Source organism: Macaca mulatta, chromosome 19 (assembly GCF_049350105.2).
Source record: "Macaca mulatta isolate MMU2019108-1 chromosome 19, T2T-MMU8v2.0, whole genome shotgun sequence".
NCBI lineage: Eukaryota > Metazoa > Chordata > Mammalia > Primates > Cercopithecidae > Macaca > Macaca mulatta.
The window spans coordinates 5,207,799-5,233,565 of NC_133424.1; the positions used below are offsets into that span (position 1 = coordinate 5,207,799).

The 25,767-nt window shown below is 52.9% G+C and overlaps 1 protein-coding gene and 3 long non-coding RNA genes across 14 annotated transcripts in view; 2 read left to right on the plus strand and 2 right to left on the minus strand.

Moving 5' to 3' along the window:
* Positions 1-22,997, minus strand: part of SH3GL1 (SH3 domain containing GRB2 like 1, endophilin A2) — a 40,726-nt gene extending 17,729 nt beyond the window's left edge. For 9 of the 11 annotated variants that reach the window (XM_077979500.1, XM_077979496.1, XM_028838597.2 and 6 more), the window contains exon 1: positions 22,774-22,997. In XM_077979500.1, the coding sequence (XP_077835626.1) occupies positions 22,774-22,818 (45 nt within the window). In that variant the 5' untranslated portion in view covers positions 22,819-22,997. Of the gene's footprint in view, positions 1-4,763; positions 4,882-11,668; positions 11,700-22,773 lie in introns of those variants that run through there. The other 2 variants (XM_077979499.1, XM_028838598.2) reach the window with 2 other exon arrangements.
* Positions 5,076-8,637, plus strand: LOC144337031 (uncharacterized). The gene is made up of 2 exons (XR_013409624.1): positions 5,076-5,401; positions 6,875-8,637. It is a non-coding gene; the product is annotated as an uncharacterized LOC144337031 (long non-coding RNA).
* LOC144337004 (uncharacterized) lies at positions 6,455-15,952 on the minus strand. Its single transcript, XR_013409594.1, has 2 exons — positions 15,540-15,952; positions 6,455-6,809 (listed from the first exon to the last, which is right to left on the minus strand). It is a non-coding gene; the product is annotated as an uncharacterized LOC144337004 (long non-coding RNA).
* LOC144337026 (uncharacterized) lies at positions 9,287-13,749 on the plus strand. The gene is made up of 3 exons (XR_013409619.1): positions 9,287-9,455; positions 9,630-9,712; positions 10,038-13,749. It is a non-coding gene; the product is annotated as an uncharacterized LOC144337026 (long non-coding RNA).
* Positions 22,998-25,767: the final 2,770 nt, after the last annotated feature.

The following is a 25,767-nucleotide window of genomic DNA, read 5'->3' on the forward strand; positions in this document are numbered from 1 at the left end:
GGAGATGCTGGCGGGTACAGCCTGCTTCCCAGGGCCCCTTCTGCCCCGCTGTGGCTCATCATCCTCGGAGGGACACCACTCAGGACAGGCTCTCGTCACCAACCCATCCCAAGTCCCCTGTTCTCAAACACGAGCTTCCTGCCAGCAGAGCCGAGCACGGGGACAGGACTAGCAGAGGCAGCACAGGGCCTGGCATCCAGGTGGAGTCAGTCACTGAGTACATGTTGAGATAATAAATACTATTTGTTGAGATAACAAACAAATAAGAAGTGGCCCTGCCCTCGGGAGCTCAGGTGTGCCAGTAACACATCAGAGCAAAGGTGTGCCACGAGGTCACGAGGCAGGCAGGCTGACGCGGGATGAGGGTGCCTGGATGGGCGGCACCAGGACTGGATATGGTTCCAGCTCTGCCATTCGGGGCAGTGACTCCGAGCAGGAACGCAAACCCCTCTCTCTTGGGTTCCTCAACTGTCTCAGGCGTGGATGTGCTTTAGAAACCACATACCACCCTACGATCCTAGGCTACTGTGCACTGAGCAACTGAGTCCCGAGGAATGATGGGTGTGGGGCCAGGAACTTCGCCTCCACCCCGTGACATGACCTCTGAGCCCAGTTTTTCTGGAGCAAGAGGCTTCATGCAGGCCTTTCTTTAAGAAGAGGGAGAAAAGGAACACGCCTTCCCTGAGTTACACCCATCTCCAGGGCACCCTGGTGAGGCACTCACAGGACCACACACACCAGGAAAAACCATCTACAGCTGGCTGACTGCACGAACTCTCACGCTGCGCCCAGAGCGCCTCCAGATCAGCCACAGAGTCAAGTCCCGGTTCCGAAACACTCACGGCACCGGACATATTTGTCAATGGCCGTGACACAAATTCTGAGGTTCTACTGGGGGACGAGGGCGGGAGGAAAGAAGCAAAGGACTGCCGGGCTTGGTGGCTCATGCCTGTAATCCCAACATTTTAGAAAACCAAGGAAGCAGATCACCTGAGATTGGGAGTTCAAGGTCAGCCTGGCCAACATGGTGAAACCCCAGGCATGGTGGCTCATGTCTGTAATCCCAGCTACTTGGGAGGCTAAGGCAGGAGAATTTCTTGAACCTAGCAGGTGGAGGTTGCTGTGAGCCAAGATCGCACCACTGCACTCCAGCCTGGGTGACAGAGCAAGACACTGTCTCAAAAAAAGAAAAAAAAATAAATAAAGAAGCAAAGGACCAAGAAAGAAATGACTCGACTTAAAAAGGTTGGTAGAAAATTCCCCACGTCCCTGACACATACCTGCTGCTGTGTCACACCCCAGGCAGCTGCCACAGCCTCTGTGCCCCTTCTCCTGTTTCCCAATCAGCCTGCATTCCTGTCTTCCTACCAGCCGGCAACACGGCACGGCTGCCCATCCTGACCTCCTGAGCACCTGACTTCCCGCCTTGCCCATGGTGAATACAACTCTTTCCCTGGGGATGTCCCGCCCTCCCTCCACCTCTGCACACCCACACTCTCCCTGCCTTCCAGAACGTGCCTCTGTGCGTGAGCGAGCCTGTGGCCGTGACTGTGACCCCTCACTGCCAGGATGTCTGCTGCTGCGACGCCAACACAAAGCATGCCGCAGCCCTGCCTTATGCTTACTTGTATTTTGGGGGGGAAAGCAGCCCTGCCTCCCGGGCCCGCAGCCCTTCTCCCTAGGGTTTGCTTCTCTGTTGTCATTGCCCCAGAGAACAAGGGACTAGTGCTGCCACTTCCTGAGCTAGGAGCAGTAAGAATATTCAAATCTCTCCCACCCTGCCATCACAGTCTGCTAGCCAGGCTCCTCCCAGCACCCAGGGCGGCTTCCGCTCCCCTAGAAGGACTGGCCCCATGGATGCTGCCTGGGCTCAGGATGGAGGGGAGGGACACGGCAAGGCAGACCCACGCTGCTGGGGCCTCCCTCCAACACCTGCCTAGGGGATGCCCAGGGCAGGGCTCTCTCCCTGCACCAGAAACTCTCCCTCCTTTCCTTGCTTCTTCCTACATCCAAATTCTAACTATCCTTCAAAGCCATGGTCAGGAGCCATCACTGAGGTCCAAGTCAGGTTGAATGAGTATTTACCTGTCAGGTACAGTGAAAAAGGAAAGACGTATAACCCAGGCTCACACACACACAAGAACCTAAGGCCTTATGACAGACAGGAGGCCAGCGGGGAGGGAGCCAGGGTGAGTCAGGAAGGAGGTGGCTGTGGCCGTGGGCTTTGAAGGATGGGTGGGATCTGGGCGTATGCAGGAGAGAGGGGCACGACATGAGGAAAGGCAGGAAGGGGAGACACGGGGCCTGCAGCAGTGAGGCTGGCTTGGAAACAAGCCCAGGACAAGGTTCGGAAGTGCCCGTTTTGAAGATGTGGGAGGGCATCACGGGTGGGTATCTGGTGTGGGCTCCAGCTCCTGGATCGGAAAAAACGTGCCGTCAAACTCAGGAACTGTCAACTGTCTTCGGGACAGTCAGTGGTTTTGAACATGATCTGCTCTGGTGTTTCCGGGGTGCGTGGTGCCCTCAGGCTTAGACAGGCAATAGCATGTTCTGTGTAAACCTGAACAAGTGGGCGGTTTTCAAAATCCAAGTTAAATTATAGGAACTGAATTTCCTATCAGTCCACTAGCTTTTAAGTCACCAAGGTGGGATTCCAGAGACCAGGGAACAACTTCTGCGGAGCTGAAGATTAGCTCCACAGAGCGTCACAGCCAAGGAAGGCTGGATGGAACCCCAGCTCTTAGCAGGGCACCTCAAGCCAACACAGCAAAGTGAACCGGTCCTATTTTCTTGATTTCAGTTGATTTCAGGGATGAGAGCTAACAGAGGACAAAACAATTTTCTCTCCACAAGCCTCCTCTGCCTCTCTCTGTCCCCCTGCCTCTGTCTCCCCTGCCTCTGTCCCCCTGACTCTGTCTTCCCTGTCTCTCTCTGATCCCTCTGCCTCTCTCTGTCTGCCTGCCTTTTGCTGTCTCCCCTGCCTCTCTCCATTTCCCCTGCCTCTCTCCATTTCCCCTGCCTCTCTCCATCTCCCCTGCCTCTCTCCATTTCCCCTGCCTCTCTCCATCTCCCCTGCCTCTCTCCATTTCCCCTGCCTCTCTCCATCTCCCCTGCCTCTCTCCATCTCCCCTGCCTCTCTCCATCTCCCCTGCCTCTCTCCATCTCCCCTGCCTCTCTCCATCTCCCCTGCCTCTCTCCATCTCCCCTGCCTCTCTCCATCTCCCCTGCCTCTCTCCATTTCCCCTGCCTCTCTCCATTTCCCCTGCCTCTCTCCATTTCCCCTGCCTCTCTCTGTCTCCCCCCACATGCCTCTTAAGGATTGAGATGAAAACCATAATCAGGACAAGGCTTTAAGACAGTGTGAACCTGTGTGAGTTTCTTGTTGCCACCATAACAAATCGCCATAAACCTAGTGACTTAGAGCCACATACACGTCTTCAACAACACGCTAAAGCAACACAAAGTCTTCACTAAGTTAGATCCTGACAGGGATCTCCCCGGGCTAAGATTGAGATGCTATGAGCTGCACTCTGTTCTGGGTGTTCTGGGGCTTTCCTGCCTTTTCCAGCATCCAGAGGCCACCCACATCCCTTGGCTCACAGTCCCCTCCTCCCTCCATTGTCAGAGCTAGCAGGCACTGGCCCCTCAGCAGCTACCTCTGTTCTCTCTTGTTTCAGCTCCCTCTGACCACAGCGGGGAAGGTGCTCCGCTTTCTGAGGGCATTCTGATGGGACTGGGCCCTCGTGGATAAGCCAGGATAACCTCCCACCCCCAGGTCTTTACCCTTCGTCCCACCCGCAAAGTCCCCTTTGCCATGTGAGGGAACAGTCATGGTTCCAGGGGTGGAGGTGAGGGGCAGCTGTGAGGAGTACTGTCCTGCCTGCCACAGGAGCTGGTCACTTCTCGTTATTCGTGGCAGCTCTGTTCTAGAAAGTTACCTCAAGCACAGAGTTGGCCAGTACCAAGCCACTGCTCACAGGGGAAACACACAGCTAGGTTTCTGTGAGCCTCTGGTCACAACATGTTCACCAAATGATCACTAGGTAACCGTTCTGTGTATTCCATTTTTTCTTTTTTCTTTTTGAGACAGAGTCTCACTCTGTCGCCCAGGCTGGAGTGCAGTGGCACAATCTTGGCTCGCTGCAACCTCTGCCTCCCGGGTTCAAGTGAGTCTCCAGCCTCAGTCTTCTGAGTAATTGCGATTACAAGTAATTACAAGTAATTGCGATGACACCACCATGCCTGGCTAATTTCGTATTTTTAGTAGAGAAGGGGTTTCACCACGTAGGCCAGGCTGGTCTCGAACTCCTGACCTCAAGTGATCCACCTGCCTTAGCCTCCCAAAATGCTGGGATTATAGGCATGAGCCACCGGGCCTGGCCTTTTTTTTTTTTTTTGGAGACCAGGTCTTGCTCAGTCACCCAGGCTGGAGTGCAGTGGCATGATCATGGCTCACTGCAGCCTTGACCTCCCAAGCTCAAGCAATCCTCCTGCCTCAGTCTCCGAAGTAGATGGGACTACAGGCATGCATCACCACACCCAGCTTTTTTTTTTTTTTGGTATTTTTCTAGAGACAGGGTTCCACTTTGTTGCCCACGCTAGTCTGGAACTCCTAGGCTCAAGCGATCCTCCCGCCTCAGCCTTCCAAAGTGCCAGGTGACAGGCGTGAGCTGCTGCACCTGGTCTTTATGCGTATTTCCTTAGTCCATATCTACCGTGATTCACCCACACTGAACTCCAGGACACGGCGCTATCACTCCTACCTGAGCAAGCTGCTCTCACACATGGTTTCTCTGTGAGGCTCATCCCAGTCTCCTCGCACTGAAGAACACGAGATAGCGCTGCTGCATGATGCTGGGGCCGTTCTCAACAGTGAAATCACTAACAAAATCCACATAAATGTGAGAAACATGGCGCTAAAAAGCCTGCAAATCCATGCCGGAACACAGCGCAAGAGCCGGCAGAAGGCAGTGTGGCTTTGTTTGACCTGGGCTAGGAACATACGCACTGGGTGACCAAAAAAAAAAAAATTTTTTTTTTTTTTTTAGATGGAGTCTCGCTCTGTTGCCCAGGCTGGAGTGCAGTGGCGCGATCTCGGCTCACTGCCAGTTTCGCCTCCTGGGTTCACGCCATTCTCCTGCCTCAGCCTCCCTAGTAGCTGGGACTACAGGCACCCACCACCACGCCCAGCTAATTTTTTTTTTTTTTTTTTTTTTTTGAGACCGAGTCTTGCTCTGTAACCCGGGCTGGAGTGCAGTGGCCGGATCTCAGCTCACTGCAAGCTCCGCCCCCCGGGTTTACGCCATTCTCCTGCCTCAGCCTCCGGAGTAGCTGGGACTACAGGTGCCCGCCACCTCGCCCGGCTAGTTTTTTGTATTTTTAGTAGAGATGGGGTTTCACCGTGTTAGCCAGGATGGTCTCGATCTCCTGACCTCGTGATCCGCCTGTCTCGGCCTCCCAAAGTGCTGGGATTACAGGCTTGAGCCACCGCGCCCGGCCTTTTTTTTTTTTTTTTTTTTGAGACGGAGTCTGGCTCTGTCGCCCGGGCTGGAGTGCAGTGGCCGGATCTCAGCTCACTGCAAGCTCCGCCCCCCGGGTTTACGCCATTCTCCTGCCTCAGCCTCCCGAGTAGCTGGGACTACAGGCGCCCGCTGCCTCGCCCGGCTAGTTTTTTGTATTTTTTTTTTTAGTAGAGACGGGGTTTCACCGTGTCAGCCAGGATGGTCTCGATCTCCTGACCTCGTGATCCGCCCGTCTCAGCCTCCCAAAGTGCTGGGATTACAGGCTTGAGTCACCGCGCCCGGCCCTTTTTTTTTTTTTTTTTTTTTGTATTTTTAGTAGAGATGGGGTTTCACCATGTTAGCCAGGATGGTCTCAATCTTCTGACCTTGTGATCTGCCCGCCTCGGCCTCCCAAAGTGCTGGGATTACAGGCGTGAGCCACCGTGCCTGGCTGCTACAAATAAATCTTAGCAAGTAGGTGAATTTGCACGGGGAGCGTGTGAGGAATGGGGATGGTTCGTGCGTCCTGGCCCGAGCTGCCCTCTGTGACGAGCCTGGGTGCTAGGTGCTTTCTGTAAGCATGGCCTCACTGTGCACAACAAAACTGAAAACATGGACTCCAGAGGAATTTACAGGCTGGAAGGGATGTTACATCTGTGAGGAGAGCGCCAGGCAGAAGCAGAGTCCTCAGAAGTGATGGCGCAGGAGCCACCCCAGTTCATCCCGCTCCGGACCACACAGAGCTAACCCTGAGCTGGAAGCCTCCTCCCCGTCCACTTGGCTTCCTGGCCAAGGCCCCAGGCACATACAGCACAGTGGAGGAGGGCTGAAATAACACACTTTACGAGTGCGCAACACATGATATTGCTAGCCACAGGTCCAAGACTTTGGGTCATGCAAATTGAACGGGCTGTTTTTTTCCAGGCTAGGACCGTTGAAAACCTATGTGGCTATTTTTCTTTTTTTGAAAGCAGGGTCTCGCTATGTTGTCCAGGCTGGAGTGCAGTGGCTATTCACGGGCACAGTCATCAAGCACTACAGTACATGATCATATTAAGTATGGTACCACGCTGGAGAAGCTCTCAGATGTGTCGCAAAGGACTGCTCACTGCCAGGCTGTGCGAAAATACAGAAACTTGGAGACTCTAAATGTCCACTGGCCGGAGAATGGATAGACACGCTGTGGAATAAGCACGAGGGAAAGCCACACAGCTGCGGATGTGAGCAGAGCCTCGTGTGCCAGTGTGAATGGTACTCACAAGCAGTGCTCAGCCTAAAAAGCAGGTCACCAGGTACGGTGGCTCATGCCTGTATCCCAGCACTTTGGGAGGCCGAGGCACGCAGATCGATGGAGCTCAGGAGTTCGAGACCAGCCTGGCCAACATGGTAAAACCCTGTCTCTACTAAAAATATGAAAATTATCCAGGTGTGGTGGTTGGTGCCTGTAATTCCAGCTACTCGGGAGTCTGAGGCAGGAGAATTGCTTGAGCCCGGGAGGGGGAGGTTGCAGTGAGCTGAGATCGTTCCATTGTACTCCACCTTGGGTGACAAGAAACTCCATCTCAAAAAAAAAAAAAGTAGGGTACAAGAAACCAAGCAAGAAAGCACATGATCCTGCTGACAGGCCGTGTAGACTGCCACACAACCCCGCACGTTTTGGAGCAGTGACCCCACGCGCAGTAAAGGTGTGCCTGCCCTGCTCTGGCTTCATTTGGGTGGCGTGGTGGGCACCTGGTCATCAACTGGTCATTCTTAGGTGTCTTTCTGTATCTGAAACCCTTTATGATACAACCTTTATGAGGTGCCTGAACAAGGGAGGTGTCCTGTGCCACATATTGGTGCCGACCAGCGTGCGGCCCGGGGAACGTCTTCTGAATGCAGTAAGAAGCAACCCTTCTTGGAAGGACGGCGACCCCCTACCGGCTCCTCTTGACAGCCGAGTGGACTCCTGGGCTCCAGAAACGTGATTGCAGCAGACGGACCAAAGGTCTTTCCCCTGCCCTCCCTCTCAGGGCCCCAAGGACCCTCCCTGGTTGTGCAGCTGCCCACTATGGAACCCTCAGCCAGTCTAGATGGTGACACAGGGACCCCACTCAACAGAGGGGCCCACTAGTGCCTTCTTCTGACGGGCACAGGGTGCTCTGGGGCTAGCCGGGGAGGCTGTTGTGGGAAGGCTGGGCGTGGGAGAACACTGGAAAAATACACAGGATTCTGCAAGTATGAAATAAAAATGTAAAAGCTGGGGGAGCAAAACCACCCACAGGGCAGCGTTCCAGCGGCCTCCGAGTCGGCCTCTGCAGTGGGCAGTACATACCTCCTGGACACCCACACTATGCTCAGCCAGGGGGCCGGCAGCTCCAAGGTTTCTCATGGGTGGAACACTGACTTGACCAGAGTAAGCAAGAAGCAAGAGACTTGCTCTGCAGTTCTGGGGGTTGTTCTTCCTTCCTAAAATAATAGCGGTGATTCTCAACCTCAGAGAAAACCGTCAGAGGCCTCAGGAGAGGATGAAGACGATCTTATGCTGGGGTGGGTGAAGGCTGGGAGATGGAGAAATTCCATCCAGGTCCCTGGGCTACCCTCTTCTGAGCCACAAAGGCTGGTCTTGAAGGGCCAGGGCTGCCCGTCTGTTTCAAACAATCGAGACTCTGATGAGTGAGGCTGTTAGGCTGATGGATGCCTGCCTGAGTCAGCCGTGGGGCCTCATCCCACAGAGGCGGGTGGCAGGGGATTGCGGCGAGGGCGGGCAGAAAGTTCCCAGAACTTCCTTCCGCAGGGGCTTTCTGAGAACAAGGGTCTCTGCTTAGTACTGGGGTAGAGTCCCGAAATGACAGCAGAAAAATAATCAGTCAGCAGTTCTGCTTCCAGCAGGCAGGGCTGGATGGGGGGGTCCTGGAGGAAGATATTTGCATTACTGCTTGGGTGATGTTTGGGAACTCTTTTTATTTCTTTTTTTACCTTTTTTTTTTTTTCCTGGAGAACACAGTCTTGCTATACTGCCCAGGCAGGTCTCGAACTCCCGGCCTCAAGCGCTCCTCCTGCCTCTGCCTCCCTCAGAGCTAGGATTACAGGTGTGAGCCACCGTGCCCAGAGATACTTGGGAACTCCCTAAGAATGCTGACTGCAGGGTCTCCAGCCTCCATGCCTTTCCCCAGGCACTCAGGACCTGGCTGTTACCAAGCCATCAGCCCTCTTTCCTGAGCTTGAATCCCAGTGTGCGGGATCCCTCGATCCTATGAGATGAGACTGCAGAGGGTATGGCAGCAGGCCCCAAGGGAAAAGGCAACGTGCCTTCTGTGAGGCATTTCCCACAGTGTGGCAGCTAACACAGGCACAAGGCACACGAATCATGTGGTCAGAACACAACTGCCGCAATTCCCCTTCCATATTTCTTATTCTGGCAAGAAGGAACTTCCAGGTGGGCACTACTATAGCACAGATTTTTTTTTCTTTTTTAAGCAGGTTCTTGCTCTGTTGCCCAGGCTGGAGGGCGATGGCACGATCACAGCTCACTGCAGCCTTGAACTCCTGGACTTAAGTGATCCTCCCACCTCAGCCTCCCATGTAGCTGGGGCTACAGGTGTGCACCACTATGACTGGCTAATTTAATTTTTGTACAGACGGGGTTTCATCATATTGCCCAAATGAGCTTGAACAACTGGGCTAATGCAATCCTCCTGCCTCAGCCTCCCAAAGTGTTGGGATCACAGGCAAGAATCACCACGTCCAGCCTGAACAGCTCTTTCACAAGAGAGGACACCTCAGGCTCAGGGGTGGGGTATCCAGGAAGATTTTATTCCATTGTTTTGTTGCTGTTGTATTTGTTATTCCACTTACTGTGTGGGTTTTTGTTTGTTCTGTTTTGTTTTTGAGACGGAGTGCAGTGGTGCTGTCTCGGCTCACTACAACCTTCACCTCCAGGGTTCTAGCGATTCCCCTGCCTCGGCCTCCCGAGTAGCTGGGATTACAGATATGCACACTACCACACCCGGCGAATTTTGTTTTGTTTTTGTTTTTTTGAGATGAAGTCTCGCTCTGTTGCCAGGCTGGAGTGCACTGGCGCGATCTCGGCTCACTGCAACCTCTGCCTCCTGGGTTCACGCAATTCTTCTGCCTCAGCCTCCTGAGTAGCTGGGACTACAGCCACACGCCATCATGCCCAGCTAATTTTTGTATTTTTAGTAGAGAGGGGTTTTCACCATATTGGCCAGGCTGGTCTCAAACTCCTGACCTTGTGATCCACCTGACTCGGCCTCCCAAAGTGCTGCGATTACAGGCATGAGCCATTGTGTCCGGCCTATTCCAGTTACTGTTATTGAGCAAGGAAAACACCACTATCCCCTTTAAAATAAATTTTAAAAGTGATAAAATAAAAGTAATTTAAGAGGAAAGAGGCCGAATCAACCAATGGGTTCAAGCTAAAGGACAGGCGATGAACCCTGGCTGTCGGTTCAGGGCATTACCGCTAGCCAGCTGCATGCTGTGGTCTGCGAGTCATGAGAGTGTCACGTCTGAACGCCGGAACAGGGGATGCAGGCTTAGAAGGCAGGTACAGAGAGGGGTGGCGAACGCACAAGAGACAGCAGGCTCAGAGACAGAAGGGGCCGTCCACAGGAAGAATGGGGAGGAGCTGCAGGGCCGACTGTGGCAATCAGACAGAAGTCACTGCAGCGCCTGGGCACCGAGGCCAGGGAAGGAGCTGCACAACGAGTAGCCAGGCCCAGCCATGGCGAAAGCCCTAAGAATCTTGGCAAACAGGGCTGGGGGAATGGTTTAGCTTGGGGAAGCATTCAAGCCAGGGAACCACCAACTCTGAGCAGACTGGCCCAGCCGGGCAGCAGCAGGTACACTTCAGCCTGGCCTCAGTCAAGGGGGGAAGCAGACGTCTGGGCTCGGCTTCCTCGGGACCCTGCTCAGGCAGGCTCCGGGTCAGAAACTGCCTGTGACACAGTCAGGCCCCTCTGACCTGGCCAAGTTCAGGTGACTGTCAGCTGCAGCCCTGGAGCTGGACACACACCCTAAACCACAAGAAACATTCTCCGAGCTGCTGATTTTTTCAGAGCAGTTGGACCTGTTCCCAACCGAGTTCTCCGAGGCCTTGCCAGCCACCTGCCCCCCTGGTGTTCTGTCACAGCCTGGTCAGATGCCTGGCTGGCGGACCAGGGCTGCTGCTGAGCCACCACCACGGGGACACTGCAGGGGCCCCGTGGAGGACAGCCCCCCACTCTGAGAAGGAGCCCCCCAGCTCAGCCTCTGCAGGGAGCGTCTCTGGCGACCTCATCAGCAGGCTAGTGCCCAGCGGAACATGGCCCATCACACATGCCCGGGCACAACCCAGCCTCAGGAGCTGCCATCCGACAGGAGGAGAGCACCTCACACAAACACCAGCGTGTGGTGTGTGGGTGGGGGACTCCAAGGCCAGATGCTCCAAGGGCTGAGAACTCAGTTCCCACATGCAGCCCCAGAAGATGCCAAGGATAAGGGGAGACAGAAACGCATTCATTATAGGGCAGACAGGAAGTGGGGAGAGAGTGGGGTTGGGAGGTAGAAGAGGCCAGTGACATGGACAGGAGGCAGGAGAGCACAGGGCCCCACACAGGATGGGCGGGAGGGGTTGACTGTGTGAGTTCCCTATGCAGGGGAAGAGTAGCATTTAAAGCTGGGACCAAGGCAGGGGCTCCGGAAGCTCCCAAAAGTCAGCTGAGAGCTTGAACTGTACCCCAGGCCAGGTGGGGACATGCTTCTCCTCTTCCTCTAGGGCGTGCTCACATAAACCTGACACACAGCCATCCGCTGTAGGGTGGGGGTCACAGTGGCCCATCCGTCCTTCCATGTGATATTTACCGGCTTCCTGGGGCAGGCTAGCCATTAAACCGAACACTGGGGATGCAGCAATGAGCAGAAATGCCTGGCTCTGACGGCAATGGGCTCATAATCCAGTGGCAAAGGCAATGGAATAACCACTCCCATCAGCCTGAAACTACGTGGGGATCTGTCCACTCGGGCCAGGGCAGAGAAGACGCCCGTTTCCGGCCCAGGGAGGGGAGTGGGCCCACTCACCCCATGCCCTCGCTGGCCTGAGGCCGTCTGGATCCTGGGTATCTGCCATGACCACCGCCCCTACAGACACGCGGCATGACCCCTGCTGGGTGCTTTGTCACCCTTACCCACGTGTGGAACTGCGGCCCGCCAGGCGGGAGCCCTCTCTCCCAGGCGGTCAGTGGGCCGCTGCTGAGTCAGGTCCAATGGAGGAAACGGTCGGTCTATTTTCCTGCTGTGGTGAGGAAGTCTCCCCATGACCCCGCTCTCAGGGCCTGGTCAGCAGGTTTTTCTAGGAGTGCAGAGGAAAAGGAAGACAGGGCCGTCCTCCCAGAGCCTGAGTTCAGGGAGCCCTGGGTACTGCTTAACAGGAAATGAGCAGAAATGCACCAAACTGCAGCGCTCAGAAAAAGTGCTTGCCAAATCCAGCCCTGCAAAAGGCGAGAGACAGAGAAAGACAGAGACAGGCAGGCAGACAGACAGACAGGAAGAAGGCGTGGAGAAGAGAGAGAGAGAGAGGAAGAAGGGGTGAGAAGGCAAAAGAAGGGAGAGACAGAGAGAAAGACAAGGAAAGAGTGAGAACAGAGAGAGAGAGGAAGAAGGGGGGGAGAGAGAGAGAGAGAGGAAGAAGAGGGGGGAGAGAGAGAGAGAGAGGAAGAAGAGGACAGGAGAGAAGGGAGAGAGAGAAACCTGCTGTAGCCCTGGCCACCACATTCTTCCATATGCTCTCCGCTCTCCGGGGACAGCTTTGAAAGAGAACCAGAAGAGACCGCCCCTGACACTTCAGCTCACACATTAAAAAGCCATTAGAGTTGGAGAGCTCAAGTCCAGCTGAGATGCCTCCAGAGCCTCTTGAGCTTCCTGACACCCACCCCACCCCCGCCCCGGGGCAATGCTTCCCCATCCAACCCTCCTGGAGCTTAGAGACCTCAGGGGCTTGGAAAGGAGAAACATGGAGGCCACTCTGAGCTCCTCCTTTAAGCTATGCCCATGGCAGCGGCGAAACCTGCAGCTGCCTCCGAAATCCTACTGCGGACGTTGGCAGCACACTCCAACACGACGTTTCCCCAGATCAGATCAGTTACAAAACACTGGCGACAATCACAGAGGCGGAAAAGGGCCAAGGCAGCAGTGAAGGCTTGGCTGTACCCTAGGCCCCTGGATCAAAGTCCACTGGACCAGAGACACGGGCAGGTCTGAGCAGGACGGGCCCCAATCCGCAGATTTCTCCTCTGAGAAAAAAATGCAACACACAGAGACACCTGAGGGGCCCAACAGCCAGCTTAGACCTCAGGTGGACTGCGCACATGACAGCGGCCACCCCTGGGCAGCCGGGGCGGAGTGAGCAGTATCACGTTCTCTGTGTGCTTGATAGGTCTGGGGTCTCAAAATGTGACAGGCCCCAATGTCTTCAGCTGAGCGGGATAAGGTGAGACACCTCATCTTGCACTCGCAGGTTGTTATTAGGGGCACCCGGAATGCAATTATGCACTGCAGGGCTGGGTTTTAACACACACCCAGATCAGCAGGGTGATCGGGACCCACAGAGCCCCAACTGGTCTTTGGTGAACACGGGATTCTGAGTCAGAGATGAACTTTTGGCCGAACTTTCAGACCTTGACTTGATTTCCAGGGCCTGATGTACAGCAGTCACGGGTGCAGACACCGGAGTTTGTTAGACGGGAAAACGCAGGATGCTGCTTGATTACAAAGTGCCCAGTGACCACCAACAGCCAACCCTGCAGGCCAGGCGAGCCAGGTTTCACAGACAGGCCCGAGGAGCAGCAGGGTGTAAGGAGCCTCCAGCTTCCTTCGAGGAAGGGCAGTCTCAAACCTCTGTGTCTACACAGCCCAGCCAGCACACAGCTCAGGCCTCCACACAGCTGCTGGTTCCACCCATCTGCAAGCCAGAAACACAGCGGAGTGGGGAGAGTGAGCCCTGCCTGTCCTGGGGGGAGCCCAAGGTCCACACCGCCGGCTCCAATGCCTCAAGGCACACACCAGCACATGCCGCACGTTCCAGACTCAGTCACCAGAGCTTCCTGCAAGGGTGGACTTAACCCCATTCCCATCATACATGGACATCACAAAGCAAAGCCCGTTCCTACATCTGTTGCCAGCACCTCCCCGAGGGAGACGGGGCTTCCGGAGGTCAGCCTGCAGCTGCTGGACTCACCGGCCTTGTCTCGGGCACAGCCTCTGAATCACCAACACCGCCCCTTACCAGCCCACACAAAAGGGCCTCGGAATCACCTGTCATTCCCAGCACAAGGGTATACGTTTTTATCTGTGCCAAGGTTAAGGGGTTATGAACCCCATATTGGCCGGGCGCGGTGGCTCAAGCCTGTAATCCCAGCACTTTGGGAGGCCAAGACGGGCGGATCACGAGGTCAGGAGATCGAGACCATCCTGGCTAACACGGTGAAACCCCGTCTCTACTAAAAAAAATACAAAAAACTAGCCGGGCGAGGTGGCGGGCGCCTGTAGTCCCAGCTACTCGGGAGGCTGAGGCAGGAGAATGGCGTGAACCCAGGAGGCAGAGCTTGCAGTGAGCTGAGATCCGGCCACTGCACTCCAGCCTGGGCGACAGAGCGAGACTCCGTCTCAAAAAAAAAAAAAAAAAAAAAAAAAAAAAAGAACCCCATATTTTTGTATCTTAAGATCATTCCCAGGGGCTCACGCCTGTAATCCCAACACTTTGGGAGGCTGAGGCAGGAGGATCACAAGGTCAGGAGTTCAACATTAGCCTGGCCAACATGATGAAACCCCGTCTCCACTAAAAATACAAAAATTGGCCAGCTGTGGTGGCGCACACCTGTAATCCCAGCTACTCAGGAGGCTGAGGCAGGAGAACTGCTTGGACCCAGGAGGCGGAGGTTGCAGCGACCTGAGATCGGCCCACTGCACTCCAGCCTGAGACAGAGCAAGACTCCGTCACACACACACAAAAAAAGATCATTCCATGTTTATGGCTTAACAAGTCAAGCACTTTGGTAGGAAAACCAAGAGTGGCCCCACAAAGTGAGGTTTTAAAAAAGAGGTCAGGGTTGGGCGTGGTGGCTCACGCCTGTAATCCCAGCACAATGGGAGGCCAAGGAGGGCGGATCACCTGAGGAGTTCAAGACCAGCCTGGCCAACAAGGCAAAACCCCGTCTCTACTAAAAATACAAAAATTAGCTGGGCACGGTGGCAGGCACCTGTAATCCCAGCTACTCAGGAGGCTGGGGCAGAAGAATCGCTTGAACTGGGCGGCAGAGGTTGCAGTAAGCCAAGATCGTGCCACTGCATGCCACCTTGGGAGTGGAGACAGAACAAGACTGCATCTCAAATACATAAAATGTTTAAAAAATCATAATAACCCAGGCATGGTGGCTCACACCTGTAATCCCAGCACTTTGAGAGGTTGAGGCAGGAGGATCACCACCTGAGGTCAGGAGTTCGAGACCAACCTAGTCAACACGGTTATACCCCTTCTCTACTAAAGATACAAAAATCAGCCGGATGTGGTGTGACGCGCTTGTAATCCCAGCTACTTGGGAGGCTGAGGCAAAAGAATTGCTTGAACCCAGGAGGCAGAGGTTGCAGTGAGCTGAGATTGTGCCACTGCACTCCAGCCTGGGCAACAGTGTATAATCCCAGCTACTTGGGAGGCTGAGGCAAAAGAATTGCTTGAACCCGGGAGGCAGAGGTTGCAGTGAGCTGAGATTGTGCCACTGCACTCCAGCCTGGGCAACAGTGCGAGACTCCGTCTCAAAAAAACAAAACAAAACAAAAAACCACAATAAATAAACTAAAAAGAGGTCAGGGCCGGGCACGGTGGCTCACGTCTGTAATCACAGCACTTTGAGAGAACGAGGAGATAGGATCACTTGAGCCTAGGAGTTCAAGACCTGGAGTGGTGAGGTTTAAGAAGTCTCCAGCCTAGACAACATAGTGAGACTCTGTCTCTACAAAAAATTAAAAAAGAAATAAAAATAGGCCAGGCATAATGGCTTACACCTGTAATCCTAGCACTTTGGGAGGCCAAGGCAGGTAGATCATGAGGTCAGGAGTTCGAGACCAGCCTGAACAACATGTGAAATCTGTCTCTACTAAAAATACAAAAATGAGTTGGGCGTGGTGGTATGTGTCTGTAATCCCAGCTACTCAGGAGGCCGAGGCAGGATAATTGCTTGAACCCAGGAGATGGAGGTTGCAGTGAGCCAAGATCGTGCCACTGTACTCCAGCCTGGGTGACAGAGCTAGGCTCTGTCTTAAAAATAAAATAAAATAAAAATAAAAATAGGTCAGAACAAGCAGTATCGTGGACATTCTGAAACACCAGCCATGTCACAGACACTGCTTACTCTGACCTACAGGCCCCCAATAGGTGGGGCCCAGGATCCCCCAGCAGACAGTTCTCCCTCAACCCCCCAGCCTCTCTTTTTCTCCTAGGCACAAACCCAGGGCCTAAGGAGCATCAGACAGATTTCAAAGCTACGGGAGGTGACGCTTGTGAATGTTCCTCCTAGCTCAGTCTGAAGCAATCTTTCCGTTCAAACGTTCAAACCCTCTCCCTCCTTTCACACAAAAAAGGCCAGCATTCCAGGCAGCTGCCAGCTCTATCCCTAGTTACACTCTCAATCTCACACAGCCCGGCCACAAGATTTATCAGGAAGCCAGTTAGCAGCTTAGGCCTGGAAATAACGTCACCCAAACCCCCAGCACACCAAGGGAACTTCTGAGAGCAGCTCTCACTAGTGGCGTTCTTTAACCCTCCTTAGTCCCCCAATTCTAGTTGCGAACGGATGCCAGGAGGCTCTTGAGGGAGTGGGTGTCACACAGGCAGAAAGGAGGGAACCAGGGAGATGGGACCACGATGGATGGCTATTTCTTTTACCGCTTTCTTCCAGAAGATTCAACTTTCCCCAGCTCAGGCCTTCAACCAGTCTATGGCCAGTTCATGATAAGAAGTAAAAACTCACAAACTGCCCACTCAAGCCCAAACCAATTTTGAACAAGTTCCCAAAAGGTTTCGCAGGCAGATGAACTAGCCTGGAATCCACTAAGGTTCTTACCATTACCAGCAATGAGATCAGAAACTCGGAACCAACAACACAGCCTCGCCTGCTAGAAAGTAAGTTTATCTTTCCCAGCACTCTCTCCCGGATCCTCCCGGCCTCTGTTTCTCAATTTAGAAAGGGCACTGTGAGAACCCTTGGAAGTCTAGAGCCTGGTTTAAAGCAGGGTTTCTTAAGCTCAACTCTACTAACATAGGGCTGGAGAATTCTTCCTTTGCAGCGGGGGGAAGTTGTCCTATGCATTGTAGGATGTTTGGCAAGCATCCCTGGCCCCATCCCCTCAATGCCATGAGCACTCTCTCCCAATCGCCAAGCGGAGGAGTGAGGAGGAATGAGGACGGGGTCTGCGCTGTCCCCGGCTGACAGCGCTGATGGGAGTGTGCACCTCCTTCAGGAGCCCCGATGCCTGTGTCTCTCAACTATCAGATCAAGTTCTGGCAAAGAACTGGAAACCTTTAAGCTGTGTATAGAACCATTGTGTGTAGCACTGGAAACTCTCCCTTTTCTAAGTCCCTGTAAATGGTGTTTTTTTTTGGAGACAGGGTCTGGCTCTGTCTCCCAGGCTGAAGTGCAGTGGTATAATCAGGCTCCCTGCAGACTTGACCTCCCCAGGCCCGAGCGATAAAGGTTCCTCAAGATCAGTTGGAAGGTTCACACTGAAGAACATTAGTGGATGGTGGCATTTGGGGCCAGGAGTGAAAGTGTTTCCTCTAAAATAGTTCCCTACACAGCGGGAGACATGGTTCTTCTGAGATTCATGTAATATGTTCTGTGTTTCTCTGTGAACCATTTTTCAGTCTTTGTTTCTGTCATCAAATATAAGGGAAATTCCATAGAGACTATATCAGACAAAACTGACACTGTTAATTAGGAGAAAATACAGGTGCTTACCTTTTCAAAGCTTATTAATACATATGGTTGCCACAATACATGTATGTGATAAACAGTGTACATATACATACGAATTGTTTAGGCCAGGCATGCTGGCTCACGCCTGTAATCCCAACACTTTGGGAGGCTGAGGCGGGCGGATCACTAGGTCCAGGAGTTCAACACCAGCCTGACCAACATGGTGAAACCTCGTCTTTACTAAAAATACAAAAAAAAAAATTAGCCAGGCGTGGTTGCGGGCGCTTGTAGTCCCAGCTACTTGGGAGGCTGAGGCAGGAGAATGGCGTGAACCTAGGAGGCAGAGCTTGCAGTGGGCCTAGATCATGCCACTGCACTCTAGCCTGGGCTACAGAGCGAGATTCCGTCTCACAAAAAAACAAAAATTTAGCCGGGCATGGTGGCGTGTGCCTGTAATTCCAGCTATTCGGGAGGCTGAGGGAGGAGAATCGCTTGAACCTGGGAGGCGGAGGTTGGTTGCAGTGAGCCAAGATCGTGCCACTGCACTCCAGCCTGGGCGACAGAGCAAGACTCCATCTCAAAAAAAAAAAAAATATATACATATACACACACACACACACACAAGTTGTCACAATACATATACGATAAACAGTGTACACATACACATAAAACGTTTGATGGACCTAGCTCCCTGCTAAAAAAGAGGCCCAGACACTGAAAGATACGTGAGTGTTTCTAAAGACTTGGGGGTAGGCTTGACCTTGGGGTCTGGAAGTTGAATTTTATGTAAATATCTACCTGTGGGCGGGGCACCATGGCTTACGCCTGTAATCTCAGCACTTTGGGAGGCTGAGGCAGGTAGTCACCTGAGGTCAGGAGTTTGAGACCAGCCTGGCCAACATGGTGAAACCCCGTCTCTCCCAAAAATAAAAAAAAAATTAGCCGAGCATGGTGGTGGATGCCTGCAATCCCAGCTACTCGGGAGGCTGAGGCAGGAGAATTGCTTGAACAGGGGAGGCGGAGGTTGCAGTGGGCCGAGATCATGCCATTGTACTCCAGCCTAGGCAACAAGAGAGAAACTCTGTCTCAAAAACAAAACAAAACAAAACAAAACAAAAAACAAAAAACAAACTACGCCTGTGGCTATCTGTGTTTAACAAACTAGGAAAATCTTTATTTTATTTTTTACTTTATTTTTTTTTTTGGAGACGAAGTCTGGCTCTCATCCCCCAGGCTGGAGTGCCTCCCAAACTGCTGGGATTAAAAGCGTGAGCCACCGCACCCGGCCAAACTAGGAAAATCTTAAGAATGGCTCAGTGGGGATTTTTTTGTTCCTTTGTTTTGGTATAATTATCCTCATTTTTTTTCAAAATCTTAAAGCAGGGTTTCTCAAATTTGGTACTATTGACATTTGGGGCCAGGTAATTCTTGGGGGGCAGTGGGGAGCCCTGGGCACAGGAGGATGTTGAGCAGCATCCCTGACTTCTACCTACTAGTAGCCAGCAGCACCTCACCAAGCTGTGACAACCAAAAAGATCCCAGACATTGTCAATGTCCCCTGGAAGACAGAAGTGACCCTGTTTTATAGAAAGATAAACATCCCCAAATCCTTTTGTGTAAAAGGGGGAATGTTTTTACCCTTAGGCCGGATAAGCAAGACCAGCTGAGACCTAATGGTATAAAGCATACCGCCCGTTCACATGGTGAGAATGCAGTAAATGTTCATACCACTAGGTAAGGAGACATCCCGAGAGATGTCACTTTTCAACAGGCACAGGAGAGGGTGAAAGAGTTGTTATTATACTAAAAACAAAAAAAGAAACACAAATAGTTGGATATGTCCAGATAACAGCTGAGATGTCAGAGGGAACCATGGCAATGATCGCAGAAGAGCAAGGAACGCAGTCAGGGCGACTTCTAAGAGCATGACTCGAGACACAATTGACCAGGAGGCCAAGACGACAGCCCTGACGGTGGGCTGTGGCCATCGTGCTTTGGGACTAGGCCTCAGGATGTGGAAACAGGCAATCCTAAGCCCAGCTAACACCACACTGTGCTTTCCAGGGTTCAAGGCGCCATTCACAGATCTGAATGCAGGTCATCCTGCTTCCCTCGAGAGAGACAAAGTCCTGGTGGCTGGCATGAGAGGCCTGGCTCGTTCCTCCAAAGAGGGTGTCAGCTCAGGACAACATGGGCACAGGCCCTGATCGCTGGGGGTGGGGGAGGGGGTGGCTTCCAGAAACCTGTCTATGGCACGGAACAAAGTGGCCCAGGAATTCCTCTGAGACCTCTGAGAACATCTTTCCTGCTAGGGAGCAGCGCTCTACGATGCTCTAATCCGCAGGTGAGGGTCTGACACCTGCTGGGCAAGGTCTAACCCAGGGCCAGGCCATCTGATTTCAAACTGCTGGGGCAAGGGGGTGGGGCTATTCTCAGCGACAATCCTAAAATTCATCCGGATTAAATCTTTCTCCAGGGTTTAACCATCACCTGGGGTCTAGAGATAGACCCTAAGTATCTATATCCCTAGACAACCACTAGGGTTGTTACTTTATTTTTTGAGACAGGGTCTCACTTTGTTGTCCAGGCTGGAGTGCAGCAGCACGATCATAGTTCACTGTAGCCTTGCACTGCTGGGCTCCAGTGGTCCTCCCCCCTCAGCCTCCCAAGTAGCTGGGACTACAGGTGCACATCACCACACCTGGCTAACTTTTCGATATTTTGTAGGGATGAGATCTCCCTATATTGCCCAGGCTGGTCTTGAACTCCTGAACTCAAGGGAACCCCTGCCTCAGCCTCCAAAGTGCTGGGATTACAGGCATGAGCCACAGCACCTGGCAGGGTCCTTACTTTTTTCTTTCCAGGGACAAAAGGTACCAGCTGGGTGTTACTGGGGACTTGTTTCTCTTTGCTCCCACTGGGCCTCTCCAAACTGTGGGCAGAGAACCCTGTTTGCCACCTCGGCCCAAGCATTTGCTAAGATCATTGCTCAGGCCGGGCGCAGTGGCTCCTGCCTGTAATCCCAGCACTTTGGAGGCTGAGGCGGGCAGATCACAAGGTCAAGAGATCAAGACCATCCTAGCTAATATGGTGAAACCCCGTCTCTACTAAAAATACAAAAAATTAGCCAGGTGTGGTAGCCGGCACCTGTAGTCCCAGCTACACGGGAGGCTGAGGCAGGAGAATTGTGTGTACCCGGGAGACAGAGCTTCCAGTGAGCCAAGATTGCGCCACTGCACTCCAGCCTGAGCGACAGAGTGACTCCATCTCAAAAAAAAAAAAAAAAAAAAAACACATCATTGCTCATTCCTCGGTGGACTCTATCCACACAAATTCCACACAACCTCACCCTGCAGTGCATGGACCAATAGGATTCAACAATCTGAGGCTTTTTTTTTTTTTTTTCCAAGACGGAGTCTCGCTCTGTCACCCAGACTGGAGTGCAGTGGCGCAATCTTGGCTCACTGCAAACTCTACCTCCTGGATTCAAGAGATTCTCCTGTCTCAGCCTCCTTAGTAGCCGGGGTTACAGGCAAAAATACAAAATTTTTGTACTGTTAGTAGAGATGGGGTTTTGCCATGTTGCCCAGGCTGCTCTCAAACTCCTGGCTTCAAGTGATTCTCCCACCTCGGCCTCCCAAAAGTGCTGGGATTACAGGTGTGAGCCACCGTGCCCAGACAAATTTGAGGCTTGCTAGATTTGAAGTTGCAAAGTGAAAATTTTAAGTGTGCCCAGTTTTACGGAGAGTGGATCCACAGCTTTCACCACATTCATGGGCAATGGGTCCTGGACTTTCCAAAAAACCCTTTATCTGTCCAAATCAAATGCACTTAGGCTGGGATGCAACATTCTACTTCCGGGAATTCATCCTATAAAACGAATCCCACTGGTGAGCAAAGATATTCACTGGCTATTCATTGTAGTAATGGTAGCAGAAAATTCCGGTAAACAGAAATATCTATCAACTGACAACTGGTTAAATAAATTACGGTACACCTAATGGAATGAAATACAATGTACCCATTAAAAAGATCCAAGTAGGCCAAGCACAGTCGCTCACACCTGTAATCCCAGCACGTTGGGAGGCCGAGGCAGGCGGATCACTTGAGGCCAGGAGTTCGAGACCAGCCTGGGCCAAATGGAGAAACCCTGTCTCTGCTAAAATTACAAAAAGTAGCCGGGTGCGGTGGCACATGCCTGTAGTTCCAGCTACCAGGGAGGCTGAGGCAGGAGAATTGCTTGAACCCAGGAGGTGGAGCTTGCAGTAAGCTGAGATTGCACCATTGCACTCCAGCTGGGCCGACAGAGAGTGACTCCGTCTCAAAAAAAAAAAAAAAAAAAAAATCCAACAAGTGTGGAGTATGGTCTAGTGCAGTAGTCCTGGGGGACAGGGAAGGAAGGGAGGAAGGAAAGAAGAGAAGGAAGGAAGGGAGAGAGACAGGGAGGGAGGGAAGGAGGAAGGAAGGAAGGAAAGTAGAGAGGGAAGGAGATTGATTCTATTCCTCAGGGGACACAGGGTGATGTCTCAAGATATTTTTGGTTGTCACGACTTGGGGGTGCTCCCGGCCTGGAGAGGGTGGAGGCCAGGGCGCTGCTCAGCACCCCGCAGTGTCCAGGATGGCCCCACCACGGAGAACAATCCGGCCCCAGATGTCAACAGTGCTGACGGAGGGGTAGAAATCTCGCTCCAGTGTGACCTCCAAGTAATGAAAACCACAGCACACAGGATTCTGTGGCAAATGCTATCAGTGTACGTGTTTTTAAAGGAAAGGCACACACGTATCTTACGAAAGGGACATACGGAGTCGATGACAGTCCCTGTCTCTGGGGAGAGAGACGGGGCTGGCTGCCCGAGGAGCAGAGAGGGGAAACTGACTTCTCCCTCTACCTTTTCAACTTTGTACCTTGCCCATCCGGAGGATTTTGAACAGAACTGCTCTAGAAGCAATTTTCCCTGGCTCTGGGTTATCTGGCAAGAATCCTGTGTCGACAGCCTCGGGACTCCTCTCTTCCCCTTCTCTCCCCGCACCCCGCCTTTGCAGGGGAGGGGAGGAGGGGTGAGGTCCGCGTCCCTGGGCAGCCCCTGGGTGCCTCTCCCCTCCTCCCAGGGGTTCTGTCCCCGCTTCTGGAGCCCGCATGGCGGGCAGGGCCTGAGCCACCTCATCGCCCCCGTCCGTGCCTTGCTCTTCCCACCCGGCGGGGGACACGCACCAACGTCCCTACCTCGGTCCCTCCGGCCCCCTCCCGAGCCAGGTCGGGCCTGGCCCCCTCATCCGGGCAGCCTGGGGCCCAGGACTCGGCCCCTGCCTGGGCCTGAGCTCACCTGGCTCGCCTTGTAGAACTGCTTCTTCAGCCCCGCCACCGACATGCTGCCGCCTGCCGCCGAGCCTCCCGCCCGGACCGCGCCAGCGACAGGCTCCCGGGCGCCGCCGACCCTCTGCGCGCCTCAGCAGCCCCCGTCGGCGCCGCCTCCGCCAGCCGCTTGCCAGCTCCGCGCCCGCCCCGGCGCCGCCTCAGCCGCTCGCGCGCCCGCGCGGCCAGGATATTACATGGCAACCGCACGCTTCCGGTGCCGGCCCCCGCGCGCGCCCCCGGCCCCGTCTGCGCACGCGCGCCCTCTGCCGGCTGGAGAGCGCACGTGCACGTTGTCTGCCGGGGGAGACACCGCCTCTGTCAGTGAGTTGAGCGGGGGGAGCCTAGAGGGGCCGTAGCAGGTTCAGCGCCCTCTGGAGTCCCGGAGGTGACCCTAACGTCTTGGGAAAGGCGCTTAGTTTAAACCTGGCCAGGGAGGTTGGGAAGTAGAAGGGGCCTCTGCCTGGTTACGATTCTCCAGATTCCTGTTTGCTCATCTTAGCTAAATCTAAATCCAGTTCCTCTAAGTGTTCAGGCTCCCTCCCCTTATTTCTTTTTTTTTTTTTGCTTTTTTTCTGAGACGGAGTCTTGCTTTGTCGCCCAAGCTGGAGTACAGTGGCGTGATCTCGGTTCACTGCAACCTCCGCCTCCCGAGTTCAAGCGGTTCTCCTGCCTCAGCCCTCCGAGTAGCTGGGATTACAGGCGAGCACCACCACGCTCGGCTACTTTTTGTGTTTTTAGTAGAGACAGGGTTTCGCCATGTTGGCCACGCTGGTCTCGAACTCCTGACCTCAGGTGATCCACCCTCTCCTCCCCTAGCCTCCCAAAGTATTGGGATCACAGGTATGAGACACCGTGCCTGGCCACCTCTCTTCCTCTCTCTCTGTCCTGTGTTCATCCATTCAGTTGCCCACGTGACACATGGAGACATCTAGGTCTGTCTTCATGCCCTGGCATGGCGGCCAGAAAGATGCTTCTAGAATGCAATTCAGGGTCGGGCGCAGTGGCTCACGCCTGTAGTCCCAGCAGTGAGGGAGGCAGAGACGGGTGGATCACGAGGTCAGGAGTTCAAGACAAGCCTGGACAACATGGTGAAACCCCGTTTCTACAAAAAAAAAAAAAACAAAAAACACACACACACACACAAATTAGCTGGGCGTGTTGGCGCACTCCTGTAATCCTAGCTACTCAGGAGGCTGAGGCAGGAGAATCGCTTGAACCTGGGAGGCGGAGGCTGCGGTGAGCAGAGATCGCACCACTGCACTCCAGCCTGGGCGATGGAGTGAGACTCCATCTAAAGAAAAAAAGAGTGCAATTCAGATCACACCAGTCCCCTGTTTTAATTCGGCCTACCACCCTTAGGATACACTCCAGACTTCCTAACATATTTTACAAAGCCTGCATAATTTGGCCCCATCAACTCTCTCTGTCTCTGTTTTCTTTCTTTCCTTTTTTTTTTTTTTTTTTTGAGATGGAGTCTTGCTCTGTCGCCCAGGCTGGAGTGCAGTGGCACAATCTCAGCTCACTGCAAGCTCCAGCTCCCAGGTTTATGCCATTCTCCTGCCTCTGGGAGAATGTAGCTGGGACTACAGGTGCCGGCCACTTTGCCTGGCTAATTTTTTTGTATTTTTAGTAGAGACGGGGTTTCACCATGTTAGCCAGGATGGTCTCGATCTTCTGACCTCGTGATCCGCCTGTCTCAGCCTCCCAGAGTGCTGGGATTACAGGCGTGAGCCGCCGTTCCCAGTCCCCATAGATTCTTCTCAACTATTCTTTCTTCCTCTTCTATAATTCATAATCCTTGCTGTCTATGAGACTCTGCTAACGTCGTTTCCCTCTTCTACATTATTCCTGAGTCTTTCCTCCACCCTTTGTACCTAAAGAGGATGCTGTGTGGTGTGTCGCCTCTTCCAGGAAGACTTCCCAGGTTGACACCTGGTTATTGATATGGATTTTTATATCAACCGTTATTGATAAAAATGTACAAAATGAATTGGAAATAATTAATTGGAATGACTAAATGAATCAAAAAAGAGAAACTAGAAAATGACTACAGTTAAAAAGCTTGGTACTTAAAAGTGTTGAAATCGCTGAGAGATTTTGTTGATTTTTTGAAGCAGAAGATTGCTGGAAGTTTCCAAAAGCCTCAAAAGAAAGTAGTAGACTAGGCCGGGCGCAGTGGCTCACGCCTGTTATCCCAGCACTTTGGGAGGCCAAAACGGGCGGATCACGAGGTCAGGAGATCGAGACCATCTTGGCTAACACAGTGAAACCCCGTCTCTACTAAAAATACAAAAATTAGCCAGGTGTGGTGGTGGATACCTGTAGTCCCAGCTACTTGGGAGGCTGAGGCAGGAGAATGGCGTGAACCTGGGATGCGGAGCTTGCAGTGAGCCGAGATCACGCCACTGCACTCCAGCCTGGGCTACAAAGCGAGACTCTGTCTCAAAAAAAAAAAAAAAAGGTAATAGACTAGGTCAATCAGGGGGTTATTTCAGAATATATACACCCTAACCTCACTTCCCAAGATTTTTATGAGGCTATTAGGAATACTTTGAAAGAGCTTATTGATGTGCTCTGATAAGCTCTGATAAGAGCTTGTTCATATGCCCTTAACTGTGATCCACCGCTGTAAATCAATGAAAAATGCCAGAATGTCAGAGAAGGGGTTGAAAACATCTTCATAGCTCAGACAGGGAAAATGAAATATTTAGCAATGATATGACTTGCCCAAAGTTGTGTCCCCAAATTTTCTATTTCTCCACACTTTTCCCAACAAACACTACTGGCTTAATTATCCAATCTACTTCAATAGAATTTCAAACTTGGGCTAAAGTCCAATCTTCTCTGCTCACCTCTCCTTCTGAGATTAAATTGGTGTGGAAGAAAACCTGTTTCCGCTGGGCGCGGTGGCTCACGCCTGTAATCCCAACACTTTAGAAAGAAAAAGGAAAGGAAAAAAGGA